We start from the raw sequence: 16,468 nt of genomic DNA on the forward strand, positions 1-16,468 counted from the left end.
GGGGTACGCAAGACAAATCAGACTCCTGAAAGAGGTACAGTAGTCTGGAAAGATTGAGAGTCACTGGCTTATTGTATTCAAATAGGGTTACCATACGTCCGGTTTTTCCCGGACATGTCCGGCTTTTCGGCAATCAAACCCCCGTCCGGGGGGAATTGCCAAAAAGCCAAACATGTCCGGGAAAATGCCGGCCGGGCACTTCCCCTCCCGCGGCTGCTCTGCTCCTCCCCTGACTCTTCGGCTCTGTTTAAGAGCCGAGCTGCTCGAGCGCTATGGGCTTCAGGCAGCCCCCTTGCCTCCGGACCCCAGCCGCCGGCCGGGCACTTCCCCTCCCGGGCTCCGGCGGCGCAGGGTCCGGAGGCATGGGGGCTGCCTGAAGCCGATAGCGCTCGGGCAGCTCGGCTCTGTTTAAGAGCCGAGCGCTATGGGCTTCGGGCAGCCCCCATGCCTCCAGACCCTGCGGCTCCGGGCTCCAGCTGCGCTGGGGAAGCGCCGGCCGGGGGCGCAGGGTCTGGGGGCTGCCCGGCAAACCGTGAAGCTGGTAGCGCTCGGGCAGCCCTTTTTGCGTGGCTGGGAGTGGGAGGGAGGAGGGGGTGGAGTTAGGGTGGGGTTGGGGCGGGGAAGGGGCGGGGCTGGGGCGGGGCTGGGGTGGCAAATGGGTGGGGCCAGGGCCCCGTGGAGGGTCCTCTTTTTTTATTTGTTTAATATGGTAACCCTAATTCAAACTAATTTGGGATACAGAGGAAGGAGGTGGAAATACCACCCCAAACACACAGCATCTGGAGACTAGGTTGGATCTGTTGGCTCTGAGTCCATTTCAGGACGGGACTCACCCCAGCTCTTGGTAAACAACCACCACCAAACACTGCCCCTCCCTACTCACACCCACTCTTTCTGTTTCACAGATTTTGTTGGCAGACCCATGATTTAGGGTTGGGTTAGTATGACGGGCAGTTTCAGTTTCATTTCTCTCCCTACAGGCCGACCAAATAAATAACGAAAGAGAAAGAGAGGCACAGCCCCAGAGAAACCATGGAGGAGGAGAGCAAGTTCTGCAAGAACTGGTAAGAAATCCTTTATTTCCCCAGTGTGATATTTATATCTGAGGGTTGTAGAGGCTCTAGCCCCATGGTTCTCAACCAGGGGTACGCAGAGGTCTTCCAGGGGTCCATCAACTCATCTAGATATTTGCCTAGTTTTACAACAGACTACAGGAAAAGCACTAGCAGAGTCCGTACAAACTAAAATTTCGTGCAGACAATGACTTGTTTATGCTGCTCTATATTCTATACACTGAAGTGAAAAAGTACGATATTTATATTCCCGTGGATTTTTTTTATAATTCTATGGTAAAATGAGAAAGTCAGCAAATGTTCAGTAACAGTGCGCTGTGCCAGTTTTTTATTTCTAGGTCAGACTTTGTAAGCAAGGAGTTTTTAAGTGAGGTGAAATTTGGGGGTACGCAAGACAAATCAGACTCCTGAAAGGGGTACAGCAGTCTGGAAAGGTTGAGAGCCACTGCTCTAAAACAACGAGGAGGCCAGTGGCACCTTAAAGACCAACAGATTTATTTGGGCTTAATCTGTTAGTCTTTAAGGTGCCACCGGACTCCTCGTTGTTTTTGTGGATACAGACTAACACGGCTACCCCTCTGACACTGCTCTAAAGAGCTCCCCTTAGTCTCTCTCAGTGAGGAGGAAGGCAGGGGCAGGGCAGGCTGTTGAGGCAGCCAGCAGCAATGAGGTTGGAAGGGTTATCTGCTTTGTGTTAAACTTTGCAAACAAGCTGCCAAGAGTTTTTAACTATTTTTGTATTTTAAAAACACACTTCTTCCTTTATCATGGACAGATCCTTCCCCGTTGGTTACTGTCCACATTCTGCTTCTATGTGCACACACCTAGGAACACAGGAAATGCCACACCAGAGACTCATCTGTCTCTGGCAACAGCAAGTTCCAACTGCTTCAAAAGAAGCTGAGGGAATTCCCTGATTATGGAATAACCAGCCAACAGGGAAAGTTAGTTTTCATGGAATCTGAAATAGGGATCTGTAGCAAGGTGCCTCCAAACCCTGTCAGTGCCTCAGTTTCCCCTCATGCCCAATGGTTCTTTCCGCCACCAAAATGACTTAACTCTCTGGCTAAGTCCCCAAAAGTTCCCCCATCCAGGCTAATCAGTCTCTTCATCCTCCCATTAATAGCAGAGGTCACTATGGCAGCCTAGGGTAGTGGTTCTCAGCCAGGGGTACGCAGAGGTCTTGCAGGGGGAACATCAACTCATCTAGATATTTGCCTAGTTTTACAATAGGCTACAGAAAAAGCACTAGCAAAGTCAGTACAAACTAAAATTTCATACAGACATTGACTTGTTTATACTGCTCTATACACTTAAATGTAAGTACAATATTGATATTCCAATGGATTTATTTTCTAATTATATGGTAAAAATAAGAAAGTCAGCAATTTTTCCAGAATAGTGTGCTGTGACACTCTTGTATTTTTGTGTCTGATTTTGTAAGCAAGTAGTTTTTAAGTGAGGTGAAACTTGGGGGTACGCAAGACAAATCAGACTCCCAAGAACATAAAAATGGCCATACTGGATCAGACCAAAGGTCCATCTAGCCCAGTATCCTGTCTCCTGACAGTGGCCAATGCCAGGTGCCCCAGAGGGAATGAACAGAACAGGGAATCATCAAGTGATCCATCCCCTGTCGCCCATTCCCAGCTTCTAGCAAACAGAGGCTAGGGACACCATCCCTGCCCATCCTAGCTAATAGCCATTGATGGACCTGTCCTCCATGAACTTATCTAGTTATTTTTTGAACCCTTTTATAGTCTCCTGAAAGGGGTACAGCAGTGGTTCTCAAACTATTGTCCTGGTGACCCCTTTCACATAGCAAGCCTCCAAGTGCGACCCCCCCTTATAAATTAAAAACACTTTTTATATATTTAACACCATTATAAATGCTGGAGGTGAAGCGGGGTTTGGGGTGGAGGCTGACAGCTCACGACCCCCCATGTAATAACCTCGTGACCCCCTGAGGGGTCCCGACCCTCAGTTTGAGAACCCCTAGGGTACAGTAATCTGGAAAGGTTGAGCGCCACTGGCCTAGCAGGAACCCATACCTATCTTCCCAGCCTTGGGAACCCTAAACAAATTATCATAATCATGACCAAAAATCTATGGAGTAGATCCTCAACTGATGTACGCTGTCCTAGATCCATTGAAGACCAATGTTCTCCAAACTTGAGAACAGATCATAGAATCATAGAATATCAGGGTTGGAAGGGACCTCAGGGACCTTAAAAACCTCTAAGGAAGGAGATTCCACCACCTCCCTAGGTAACCCAGTCCAGTGCTTCACCACCCTCCTAATGAAAAAGTTTTTCCTAATATCCAACCTAAACCTCCCCCACTGCAACTTGAGACCATTACTCCTTGTTCTGTCATCAGGTACCACTGAGAACAGTCTAGATCCATCCTCTTTGGAACCCCCTTTCAGGTAGTTGAAAGCAGCTATCAAATCCCCCCTCATTCTTCTCTTCTGCAGACTAAACAATCCCAGTTCCCTCAGCCTCTCCTCATAAGTCATGTGCTCCAGCCCCCTAATCATTTTTGTTGCCCTCCGCTGGACTCTTTCCAATTTTTCCACATCCTTCTTGTAGTGTGGGGCCCAAAACTGGACACAGTACTCCAGATGAGGCCTCACCAATGTCGAATAGAGGGGAACGATCACGTCCCTCGATCTGCTGGCAATGCCCCTACTTATACAGCCCAAAATGCCATTAGCCTTCTTGGCAACAAGGGCACACTGTAGACTCATATCCAGCTTCTCGTCCACTGTAACCCCTAGGTCCTTTTCTGCAGAACTGCTTCCTAGCCGTTCGGTCCCTAGTCTGTAACAGTGCAGGGGATTCTTCTGTCCTAAATGCAGGACTCTGCACTTGTCCTTGTTGAACCTCATCAGGTTTCTTTTGGCCCAATCCTCTAATTTGTCTAGGTCCCTCTGTATCCTGTCCCTACCCTCCAGCGTATCTACCACTCCTCCCAGTTTAGTGTCATCTGCAAACTTGCTGAGAGTGCAGTCCATGCCATCCTCCAGATCATTAATGGAGATATCCCATCTCCTAGAACTGGAAGGGACCTTCAAAGGTCATTGAGTCCAGCCCCTGCCTTCTCTAGCAGGACCAAGTACTGATTTTGCCCCAGATCCCTAAGTGGCTCCCTCAAAGATTGAACTCACAACCCTGGGTTTAGCAGGCCAATGCTCAAACCACTGAGCTATCCCTCCAAACTTGGAATCCACCTCCAAACTTCGCAGCTCCCCATCTGAATATAGGGCCCAATTCTCCTCTCGCATCAACTTTACCCCTGTGTGACTCAGTTGGAGTTATTCCTGATTCGCACGTGTGTGAAAGGAGAATCAGACACAGATATTTTGGGCCCAAATCCACTGACAGTGCCTGTCCCCTTTAAAGATGTTCATAGTAGAACAGCGCAACCTCAGTAATGGAGTCCAAATGTCTCAGCCAAACAGGGCACAACTATAAATATTCATCTCTAATTTTCAGGGACAAGCCAGTTGAGTTAAAGGAGGTCCAGTAACATTCCTTTCCTTCCCCCTTCCATGCCACACAGTAAACGAGATGTGTCTGCTGCCAATTTCTCTCTCCACGAGGCCCACTGCATGCGGTTTCTCGCTATCTGTCCAGAATGCGATGAACCTATTGCTCTAAAGGAAATGGAGGAGCATCAGGAAGACGCACATAAGCAGGTGAGAGTTGCTCTATTTCCTGAAATAACAAGAGCTCCCTGTTATGAGCTATGTTTCGTTTTAGCCTGGCCATGCTATTGGATGTCATCTATAGCTGAAGAGCAGAAAATATCCTCTCCTCCCTGCTCACAGCTCCCATCCAGCCACATGGCACTTACATGCTCAAGCTGAGGGTCTGTGGCCTAGAACACATGGACCTGACTCCACTCTGTTAGCCTATTATATGCTGGTGTAACGCCATTGATTTCAGTGCATAAAACTAGCATAACAGAACGGGGAATCAGGTCCTACTGGAGCCATCTTCAGCAAGTGTAAATCATCATAACTCCACTGATGTCAATAGAGCGATGATATCTTACACCAATGGAGCATCTGTCCCTATATCGATAGGGCTATAGGCTCCTAACTTCCATTGAAATCAATGGACCCTAAATAAATTTGTGGCTCTTGTCCTTAGCATTGAGCGTGGCGAACTTTCAGGCTTGGATGCCTGAATAAAATGGCCAAATCCTGCATTTGAACAGCCAGATCAGAATTGTATTTTCCACTAAATCCTGCATAACATAGCTCAGTCCCTGCTGCAAAAACGACGATCTCCACCAGCTTTTCATCAAATGGGATGAATTAGCAGGCAATTAGCCTGAAGCAGAGTTGGCATGAGATGCCACCAGACATCTTTGAAGTGTTCCCCCATGATCTGTTTCGTATTTTCCCTTAAGCAACCTACTAAGGCCAGGTCTACACTACCGCAGTAGTTCGACGGCTGGCAATCGAAGTTCCGGGTTCGATTTATCGCGTCTGGTCTGGACGCGATAAATCGATCCCGGAAGCGCTCGCCGTCGACTGTGGTACTCCAGCTCGGCGAGAGGAGTACCGCGGAGTTGACGGGGAGCCTGCCTGCCGCGTGTGGACCGCGTCTGAACCGCGGTAAGTTCGAACTAAGGTATGTCGACTTCAGCTACGTTATTCACGTAGCTGAAGTTGCGTACCTTAGTTCGAATTTGGGGGTTAGTGTAGACCAGGCCTAAATCTTTCCCCCCCCCCCTTCACTTTCAGGTCAGATGTAAACTGTGTCACCAAAGCATGCAGAAATACCTGCTGGAGAATCATGAGGTGAGTAGAGCGATGTATAATATCAGAATCCTATTCAGATCATCTTTGACAAATCACCTTGAGATGCACTGAAAAGGAACGACTGCAAAATAAACAGCTTGCCTGCTGAAATGTAACAGCGCCCGAGTCAGACAGCTTAAGCATGACAGTCGTTCCTTAGTTTAATTTAACAGAACATTTTACATTTAAATAAGCATGGTGCGCACTGTCCCTACCCTCCTCTTCCCATGTAGTTTTGCAGGGATTGTCTAGGAGAGTCTATGACCTCTGCACATCTCATGGGGCCCACTCTTTTCATGGACAGTGGCACTTCTGCCCTGCCGTCCAAGCTCACGTCTCTCACAATTCCAGGGAGGCGGCTTTGAAAAGTGAGAGGCTGTTCTAAGCATAGGGATGACCTGCAAGAAGGTGCAATGCTGAGGTGGGAGAAGCAGACGGTGGGAATGGTTAGGAAGGAGATGTGGAACAAGATGAGGATTGAGAAGTTAGCAGCATAGATGCCAACTCTGTGGGTGCTCCAGGGCTGGAGCACCCACAGGGAAAAATTGGTGGGTGCTCTGCACCCACTGGCAGCTCCCCACCCCCCCTGCCCCAGCTCACCTCCGCCCTCCGCCTCCTCCCCTGAGCGCGCCGCATCCCTGCTTCTCCACCCAGCTTGCTAACAAGCTGTGGGAGGGAGGGGGGGGGGGAATGCGGCGCGCTCAGGGGAGGAGGCGGGGGCGGGGATTTAGGGGTCCAATGGGGCAGGGAGGGGGCGGAGACTTTGGGGAAGGGGTTGGAATGGGGGCGGGGCAAGGGTGGAGTCAGGGCGGGGGTGGGAGGGTCGAGCACCCACCAGCGCCAGGAGAAGTTGGTGCCTATGGTTAGCGGGGACATTTTCAGAGCTGGCAGCGATTGCTGCAGCCCAACATCCTTATGCTTTCGGCTTTGATTTACTATTTGCAATAATTTTCTCTGCCCACATGCAGTTCAATGAATGTAATGAGCGATCAATGAAATGCACATTCTGCGAGCTGGGAATGCCCTTCAATAAGCTGCAGAGGCACCAGGAGGCCTGCGGTAGTCGCACGGAGCTCTGTTGGGAGTGTAACAAATACATCATGTACAAGGACTTGGACAAGCACAAAGACGTTTGTCAGAATGGCAAGAAGCTATCAAGCAATGGTGAGATGCACTATCAACCCAGTGAGGAGTCTGCTCGTCCAACCTCAATTCTCCCACCCTCAGGTACCCAAAATCCCTCATGATCTGTAACAGGGTCACGTCACTCCAGCACCTGTTGCTTTGGAAACTCCCAGTTATCTGTAATTACGGTATTCACAATTCTCTAGGACTCTTGATAATCCAGGTTGCCCTGTATAGTGTGAAAGTCCCCACAAGGGGTTCTTGTCTAACCAGCCACAGCTAAAGGGCCAAGTTCTGCTCTGAATTACATCCACAATTGTCAATCCAGAGCAGCTCTGTTGATGTCAGTGGAGTTGCTCTGCATGTGCAGTGGCATAACTCAAACATTGGGCCTTATTTTTGTCTACAAGAGGCCCCTGGCAATGTAAAGGGGTCTTACTGTAAATAAGAATCACACCCTTGACTTTCCAGCTAGAGTGACATTTTAGGGCCTGATCAACCATTCCTTATTTCCCCCCAAATTCCTGTTGGCTTTAAGGGCAATTTTGGGTGTGCAAGAACTGGAGGACAGAGTTCTCTCTCAGGCAGGGACCCCAATCCCATTAAACCAATCTGATTAAGTTGACATAACAATCCTACTTCTACTGCAAACTGCCGAGAGTGACTAAACGAGCACCTTTGCAAACACACTAACTAAAGCGCAACAAATTCACCCCCTTCCTGGGGTTTGGCTTAATCTTCAAGCATGACTGCTCTTCGAGCCAGGCACTGCCACCTCCCTCATATATATATATATGAGAGAGAGAGAGAGAGAGAGAGAGAGAGCAGCCCACGTAAGCCTTTCCCACCAGCGTCAGCGCCTGCTAAACTGGTAGCGTATTTAGAGTCCATGTTGCCAGCCTGTTACAGTGACCTTTAAAAGTAGCACATTTGAGATGGGCTTTCTTCCTACTGACGTGTCAACAGCCAGGCACGTTACTGAAGTGTTCAATAGCATCACGGTCCCTTGGGGCTGTGGATGGTTTTCTGGTGGGTAAGAGAAGAGGCCTGACCAGAGGGTGACAGGAGAAGTGGGTGATCATTTGTGAACAGTGTCCTTCCTCAGAATCATTGGTAGGCACCACGAAGAACAATGGGGGACAGAGAGCAAGAACGTACTCACTGGGAAATATTCAATCCTTCGTAGCATACACTAAGCAGAGATGGGCCTGAGGTGCGAAATGTGGATCCAGACTCAGATTTCAACCACTCCAAAGTTCAGCAGGGAGGGAAGGTCAGAACTTGAGTTTATTCAATAGGGGCCAACAGTGAAATCCAGATCCACATCTGCCTGAGGCTCTGGTCCCTTGAAGTTCAGTGGTGTTTGGATCAGGTGCCTCTAGGACTGGTCAGCGTGACCTGAGTTTGAGGAGCCTGCGTACGGTATTTTACTGACTCGTGACAGCTTTGCGCATTACCAATAGATCGCTTTCCCTTTTCCCTCTGAAGGTCTCAGTGACAATCTTTGTCAGCACTGCAATAAGTACTTCCCAGATGACCAGTACCTCCAACACCTGGTAAGTGGTTTGGGAACTAAACCTGCAAAGAGCTTGGGCCTCATTCAAGCCAGGCCTTTTCTGTCGAAAGCCACCTGTTGGATTCGGTAGGACATGTTTTGGCTGCTCAGTTTGCACAGCCATTGCTATCCCACGGCCAGCTGGCAACAGCTACACATGCCCTTGTGACCACGAGCTTGGCCGTTAGCACCAGTCCTTGTTTGGCAGGGCTCTTAGCCTCTCACTGCTGATGCAGAATGCAAACAGCTGTGACATTACATGCCCCCTGCATCCTTCTCACCCACTGCCTAGGCAGTGGCACATTGAGATAGACTGGTTAATAAAGCCCTGAAGAACGTAGGCCTGCTCTGTTGCCCTGAGGGGTCTCTGTTCTGAAAGGGCTGCCACTAACCTTTGAGCCAGTTTGATGGTGCCTTTGCTGCAGAAGCTTCTAATGAGAACCTCACTCCCCATTGGAGCATCTACCTGGACTCCATCCTCCTCTCTTTGTAAACCACCTGCAAACACTGACTCCCTCACCCCAGAGGGGACTTTTAGTTGTAGTCGGTTTTGTAGAACCTTTCTCCCTCCCCACTATTTTTTAAGACCTCCATCTTTATTGGCGTTTAGTCTCCCATTATCTCATTCTGATGTTTTTAATTCTTTCTTATATTAAATCGCTGTGCAGACTATACCTTTTCCCCAACACCATCAAGGGCACCCATCATTGGTTCACCATCTGGCTATTTCCTTTGTTCTCTCATTATTCTTTTTAACTGTCCACCACAGACTGAGTGCAGCCCGCTCTCCAAACTCGCGGATATTCTCGCCAGCCAGTCAGTTACAAAATCCCGCCCGCTCCCACCTTCCTCTCTGGTTACGTCTCCCCCCCGTGAGAATGCAGCCGTGGCGTGGAAGGACGTTCGCCCAAAGCGGAAGGAAAAGGACTTATCTTCTGCCTCCAGGCCCTCACTCAAGCCTCTGAAGAACAAAAAGTCAGCAGGCCGCCCTGCTTTCACTGCCACAGTGGATCCCGTACTGCCTAAGGCTCTTGAAGACCCAATGACTTACGATGTGTTGGTGACCTGTTCCCAGTGCAATATCCTCCTCCCAGGTCCGACTCTAAGGAAGCACGAGGTGAGAAATGCTACGTACCCCGCTGCACACTCTTGGTGACGGTGGACAGTGAAGGGGTGCTGGGGACAGCCAGAGGCGCCGACTCCGTGGGTGCTCTGGGGCTGGAGCACCCACGGGGAAAAATTAGCGGGTGCTCTGCATCCACTGACAGCCAAGCTCCCCCTCCTCGCCTCCTTTCCCGCCCCCGAGCGCGCCGCATCCCCACTCCTCCCCCTCCCTCCCAGCGCTTCCCGCCCCCTCCCCCCCGCCACCTAACAGATGTTTGGTGGCGCTTAGAACTTTCCAGGAGGGAGGGGGAGGAGAGGGGACGCGGCACATTCGGGGAGGAGGCGGAGAAGAGGCAGGGATTTGGGGGAAGGGGGTGGAATGGGCATGGGAAGTGGTGGGGATTTTGGGGAAGGGGTGGAATGGGGGCGGGGCAAGGGCGGTGCAGGGGCGGGAAGAGGCGGGGCCAGGGGTGGGGGGGTTGAGCACCTACCGGGCAGAGGGGAAGTCGGCGCCTATGGGGACAGCTGGACTTTAGACAACCTCAGTCTAGAGACCAATGATACTTCAGCTCACAGTCACACCTGTCTCTTCTGTTATTCCTACTTATTGAGAGCTGGCAGCATGCGCAGCCCTGAACTGGGCATGGAGTAGACAAACGACCAGATTCCATTTTTGTTTACATTCATGTCAGTCCAGCAGAACTTCACTACTATTTAAGCTGAAGGGCAGTGTTCTCTGTCAAGAACAAATGGGTATAAATTGGCCATGAATAAATTCAGGCTGGAAATTAGAAGAAGTTTTCTAACCATCACAGGAGTGAGGTTCCAGAACAGCCTTGCAGTAGGAAGGGCAAACCACCTAACTAGTTTTAAGATGGAGCTTGATAAGCTTACGAACAGGGTTATAGGATGGGTTGCCTGTGGTAGCAAGGGGCTGGGCTTGATGACCCTGGAGGGTTCTTCCAGTCCTATGTTCCACTGACTTTAATGGAATTACTCTGGATTGACACTGCCTGACTCTGCCCTCCACAACATCTGTCTTCTGCCTAATTTGGGGGAAGTTACACCAATGTAAAGCTGGTGTAACAAAGTGGAGAATCAGCACTTAGTATTTAGGGTCTAGTCTTGCAGCTGTGACTCATAGGTGCCGACTGGCATAGATCCATTGAAGTCAATGGGGCTATGCCTATTTTAAATTAACTGAGAATCTGGTCTGGCCAATCACACTGGGCTTGACTCTCAGATATGCTAAGGGCCTTTCACACTACTGACAGCATGAAGGGTCCTTAAAGGGGGTGCAAACAGCCCCCAAAGGAAAGCTCCTGAGCAGAGCCAGTCTAGCGCTGGCATAAGGTTTCTGCACAGCTGTATTCCCATCCCCTGGTGTAGGAGGGGGATCTGCAGTGTGACCAGGCGCATGGCTATTGCCTGCTTCCCAGCGTTCATAAGGGACCATGGACAAGCTCCTGCATAGCCCCAGAATACAGAGGTGGCAAAGATGGCTTAAAACCTCCTTTACTCTCCCTCCCATCCCTGCCTCAAATGCAGTAATGGAGTAACTATGAGTCAGGCCCCTTGACTCTAGGGTCAGATCCTGCAAAGTACTCATCCTCTTCGTCCCCCTTCACTTCCCAATACATACATACAGCATGGGGAGTGTGATTAGGGTTATGCTGTAGCAAGGACAGAGCTGAATTATTTAAGCTCAGTACCAATGTGGACACAAGAACAAATGGATATAAACTGGCCATCAGGAAGTTTAGACTTGAAATTAGACGAAGGTTTCTAACCATCCGAGGAGTGAAGTTCTGGAACAGCCTTCCAAGGGGAGTAGTGGGGGCAAAAGACATATCTGGCTTCAAGACTGAGCTTGATAAGTTTATGGAAGGGATGGTATGATGGGATAGCCTAATTTTGGCAATTAATTCATCTTTGACTATTAGCCGTAAATATGCCCAATGGCCTGTGATGGGATGTTAGATGGGGTGGGATCTGAGTTACTACAGAGAATTCTTTCCTGGGTGTCTGGCTGGTGAGTCTTGCCCACATGCTCAGGGTTTAGCTGATCGCCATATTTGGGGTCAGGAAGGAATTTTCCTCCAGGGCAGATTGGCAGAAGCCCTGGGGGGTTTTCGCCTTCCTCTGCAGCATGGGGCACGGGTCACTTGCTGGAAGATTCTCTGCACCTTGAAGTCTTTAAACCACGATTTGAGGACTTCAGTGGCTCAGACATAGGTTTGATACAGGAGTGGGTGGGTGAGATTCTGTGGCCTGCGTTGTGCAGGAGGTCAGACTAGACAATCATAATGGTCCCTTCTGACCTTAAAGTCTATGAGCCTCAGGTCTCAAGGCCTGGTGCAGGGACCCAGTTGTCTCCTAACCAAGTGTGGATACATTAAGGATGCAGGGCTATGATCTTTTGTATTCATGGTCATTATTATTCATTTGTTCAGAAAAAATGTCTGCGTCTAGCTTCTTTGCAAAATCTCAGGAGGAAACCAAAATGGAGTCCTGGAAAACAAGGTACTATAATATTTCTAAGAAATACAGTAGAACTCAGTTAGAGACATCTACAGTTGCTGGGTTAATCAGGATGATGGGGCGTTTCCCAGAGCAGGTGCCTCTGGAAACGTTAAGGATCAAAGAATCACAGGGCAGCTGGGTATTTCAATGAGGATAGTGGTATGTATACCTATACAGTCTCCATGTTTAGAAACCATGCTCTGATCTTCAAGGCCCCCATGCCCTTGTCAAGCTAACTCAGTAGGAATGCTTGAATTTGGCCCTAGCTGGATTGCAACCGCCCAAAGCTACACATTAAGGCAGAGGCAGAGAGACTAGAACTTGGGTGCTCCTAACATCTAGTCTTATGTGCTTTCCACTTGAATAAGCTGCCACAGGTCAATACAGAATTTTATAGCCACTCTCCTGTGGGAGACTTTAAAATACACATATCAGCATTTTCATACCATTAGGAATTTAAAATCAGCTCCCTGCTGTCTTTGTATAAAGTATGAGGCCGTCAGCTGTCCTAGCAGACAGGATTTTAGGTACTCAAGATGCACGACAACACTGAGAACCAACAACAAGTTTCTAGTAATCCCATCTTAATTAAGGGCTTGTGCACCCACCCGTGTTATACAACTTTAATTATGCTGTTATAATAAAACCAGTACAACCTCACTAGAATGGGCCCAATTATACCAGTCTAAAGGTGTTTATTTCTGTATGCAAAGGGTCATAAGCTATAAGGCACCTTTATACCGGTATAATGGCATCCACACTAGGGGTTGTACCAGTGTAACTGTACTGATAAAACCATAATAATAATTCCCCTGACAGTTATACCCGTGCAAAAGCAGTGCACAGACCTGGCCTAAGTGATGCTAACTATAAGGACCTTGGGCCTAATCCTGCAGTCCTTACTCAGGACAATCTCCCATTGCTTTGTATAATATTTTCCATAGACAAAAATGCTACCTTATACTTTTAGCCAGAACTATCCTTGTTTTATATCAAGGGGAAAAAACCAAGAACAAAAGTCCATGAAAGAGCATACAGTGTATGTCTCTCCTCAGACAGACTGCACCAACCTGAACACAAAATGGCTGCCTTTCTCTGGAGGCAGCATATTTACACATTGAAAGATGTCATACAACTAAAACAGAGAATGCACCACAGTGTGAAATTAAAGGGAGTTTTGGCTGACTATGGACTACAGGATCGTACCTTTAAATACTTACCCCTTCATTACATAGTTTGTATTCACTTTCCTTGTACTTTGGACTGTTCTAATGGACTCAGCCAAAATGGGTCGGGGGAGGTAAGGGCATACATTCATGGGCTTACCTATTCATTGTAAAATAAAAAAAATTACATTGGGTTTTGTTTGTTTTACAGAGGAGCCTTTCTAAGGCACTCCTGGAAGAAACTGGAACCAGAGATGCCCCACCAGACCCCAGGCTTCAGTTCAGCGCTAGTAACGGCATTCTAAACACATGGCTTTATACATAGCGAATAAAAGCGTCATGCTTCCTACACTAGACTGAGAACAAAGAACCATTCTCGGAAATTTATTCTGAACCAAATAGGCTCGTCGTCAAGCTCCACCATAAAGCTCTGCACAGTTGTGCCCCAACGAGTGCCATCCTTTTGGGCATTAACATGTAGTCCCTCCTTAGGGACTCACTTGTTCTCTGTGCCCTGCCTGTTACAAGAGCGGAGGTTAAAGATCCCATTCTCCTCTCAGCTATATTGGTGTGTTGCGGCTGAAGGTGCAGTAACGTAACAGAAGTACTTGGCCTTCAGTGCTTCCACTGAAGCCTTCAAGGTATTGGCTTTCAACTTTGACCCTAACTTCCCATAGTGATCCATCCCACACCACTAGACAGGTTGTACTCAGGTCTGCTGGGCTCGTTCACAGCCCTCCTCTCCCAGCCATACACACACACACACTCCTCACCACTGAGAGCAGCCTATGCATCATGGTCACTTACTGGGGAAAATATTTCCCCTCAAGGAATTTAGAAGCACTATAGATTTATTGGGCCCGATGCTGAGCATCTGCCATTCCCATTGACTTCAGTGAGAGCTGAGGGCCTCACTGACTCAAGGTTCGGCCCAGCACAACAAAGGGCTAAATACTGGTCTCATTGAACTTTATGGGCGCTTAGCCCTGGATTGCAGGACTGTAGCCCACACGGCTTAGCCCCCAAGTGCTGAGCACCCTCATTGGAAGATGTGTGTTCAGCCCGTGGTACTACTGAGCCCAGACTACTTCACCATGAGCAGATAGAGGCAAATGGTGGAAAAGTTAAATCTCCAGCGCTAGTGGGGGTTGTATATTGAGGCAGATGTTGAACTCTAGTTGAGTGGGAACAAATAAGGTTATTTCATTGGTACCATGTTTTCCCTGCGCTGGAGTGCTCCTTGCTGTATGTGATCCTATCCACTGGTTGCTGGAAGCGGAGTGTAGCAATCAAGTGAAATTGTTTGCTAAGTGCGTTCTCACCCAGTTCATCAGTCCATTTGAAAATGAATGTTGATTTATGTTATCTGAAGAAGCCAGGCTGCCAAGCCACTAAAACGTGACCGGATACCTTTTGCTTCCCATCTCACGTTCTCATCAGCAAAACATCCAGCTATCAGAATGAACCAAGTTTGACTATCGAAATGAAACCTACAAGATAGCTCTAAGCAGGATGGGATTTTCCAAGGCTGCCAGCACTAGCCAACTCATTGCTTCCACTGAAGTCAATAGCTGACTTTTAAAGATGTCCACCGCTTGTGACAAGCCCATCCTAAATATCTGCTGAACAACTCCACATTATGGAATATAGATAGCTACACAATTGCTTTTGGGGGGGAATGGGTGTGTAGCTGGGGTATAAGGGCTAACTCACACTCTGTAGCAGTTTCTTACATTATTTTACATTCAGTGTTTGTTTTACAGGTGTGCATAGGATAATAAATTTAGTATCCCAAGTCATTGTAATGTGTGAAAATCCATAAGATTGTATTGTCTCTGAAGCAAAGAGTGTTTATTGTCTGTGCAGAGCCCTACCACGACGGGGCCCTGATCCTTGACTGGGGTTTGTTCCTCAGCGCTACTCCAATAATTTTTTATTATAATAGAAAGATCGACTAGATTAGTCTCTTCATTTTTGTCTGCACAGCACACAGAGGCCTAGATCTGGGGTCTTTGGGTCCCAGACTTTTATTTGCAGTAAATGAATTATAATTGGGTCTGTTTCAAACCCTTTGAACTAAAAACAGCTTCAATTTTCCCCCCACAGAAATACTGTTCTAACCAGCATTCATCATTAGAATCCCCTCCCTCCATTGCAATACAGCACAGTAACTACAGCAAATGTTTCAGACGTTGGGGGGGAGGTCACACTCTTTGGCTGATTGTGGTAATCATGTTAAGCTCCACATCACCGGAAATAATAATTAACATAGCAGGTTGATTATGGGAGGGGTCCAAGGAGATGGGGAAAAGGGGGGGGGAGGGAAGTGAGTGAGTGAACAATAATGTTTTAAATTTCATTGGAACAAAGTTTTCCACCCCCACCCCCAGCCTCTCATTAATTCCCTGGGAGTCCAGAACAAAGTCTGCTATAACCCTGCGCCCCCCCCCCCCCCCCCCCGCCGCCGCAACTCCCCTTATGTCAATGGAGTTGTACAGGTTTTAACAGAGAAGCATTTAGCCCCCTGCAAACAAGGGCAGATGGGAACAAATTCAGGTTTAACTCCACTGCCTTCATGGGGTGTTGGTCCTGCTCATAGCAGGGATGAATTTGACTCATAACAGCTCAATATGGACTGAATCCACCAAAGACATGAGACTCCAAAAAACCCTGCTTGCTTAGCCCTGGGAAGCAGATAGAGACATAGCTGCAGGGGGCCGGGATTAGATAAAGGCAGAATCATTAAAGGCTAGTTTGGTAGCTAGGCTCCTAGTTTAGGAAGTGGGAGAGCTAGGTTCAAATCCCTGCTCTACCACAGATGTCTTGTGAGAGCTCAGGCAAGTCGCCTAGCCTCTGTAGGCCTCAATTTACCATCTGTAAAAGGGGTGTAACAGCAGCATTTCTGTAGCCCATTGGCCTGACACCCTGCCCAGAGTCTGGAAGAGGCCCTTTTCCTCACTTTATTATTCAAACACAAAACTCACCAAACAAAGCTAGTCCCTTGACCAAAGCAGACAACAAAGGCCTCACCCTCTGTTCCGAGGCCTGCCACAGAAACCTGTTCACTTTCTGTAGTTTTCTTCTCAATGAGCCCCTTTCAGCCCTTTAC

General features: G+C 48.4%; 1 protein-coding gene across 2 annotated transcripts; it reads left to right on the forward strand.

Annotated features, from left to right (window-relative positions):
* Nucleotides 1–973: 973 nt before the first annotated feature.
* XAF1 (XIAP associated factor 1) lies at nucleotides 974–13,725 on the forward strand. 2 transcript variants are annotated; one of them, XM_065418262.1, is made up of 8 exons: nucleotides 974–1,064; nucleotides 4,638–4,773; nucleotides 5,830–5,886; nucleotides 6,855–7,113; nucleotides 8,500–8,567; nucleotides 9,336–9,683; nucleotides 12,124–12,193; nucleotides 13,571–13,725. In XM_065418262.1, the coding sequence occupies exons 1-8, from the start codon at nucleotides 1,033–1,035 to the stop codon at nucleotides 13,582–13,584; spliced, it is 984 nt and encodes a 327-aa protein (XP_065274334.1). In that variant the 5' UTR covers nucleotides 974–1,032; the 3' UTR covers nucleotides 13,585–13,725. The 2 variants fall into 2 exon arrangements, with proteins under 2 accessions (XP_065274334.1, XP_065274333.1); XM_065418261.1 differs by lacking the exon at nucleotides 13,571–13,725 and having other exon boundaries at nucleotides 12,124–12,234.
* The last annotated feature ends 2,743 nt before the right edge of the window (nucleotides 13,726–16,468 follow it).

The sequence above is a fragment of the Emys orbicularis genome, chromosome 17, assembly GCF_028017835.1.
Source record: "Emys orbicularis isolate rEmyOrb1 chromosome 17, rEmyOrb1.hap1, whole genome shotgun sequence".
Lineage (NCBI taxonomy): Eukaryota > Metazoa > Chordata > Testudines > Emydidae > Emys > Emys orbicularis.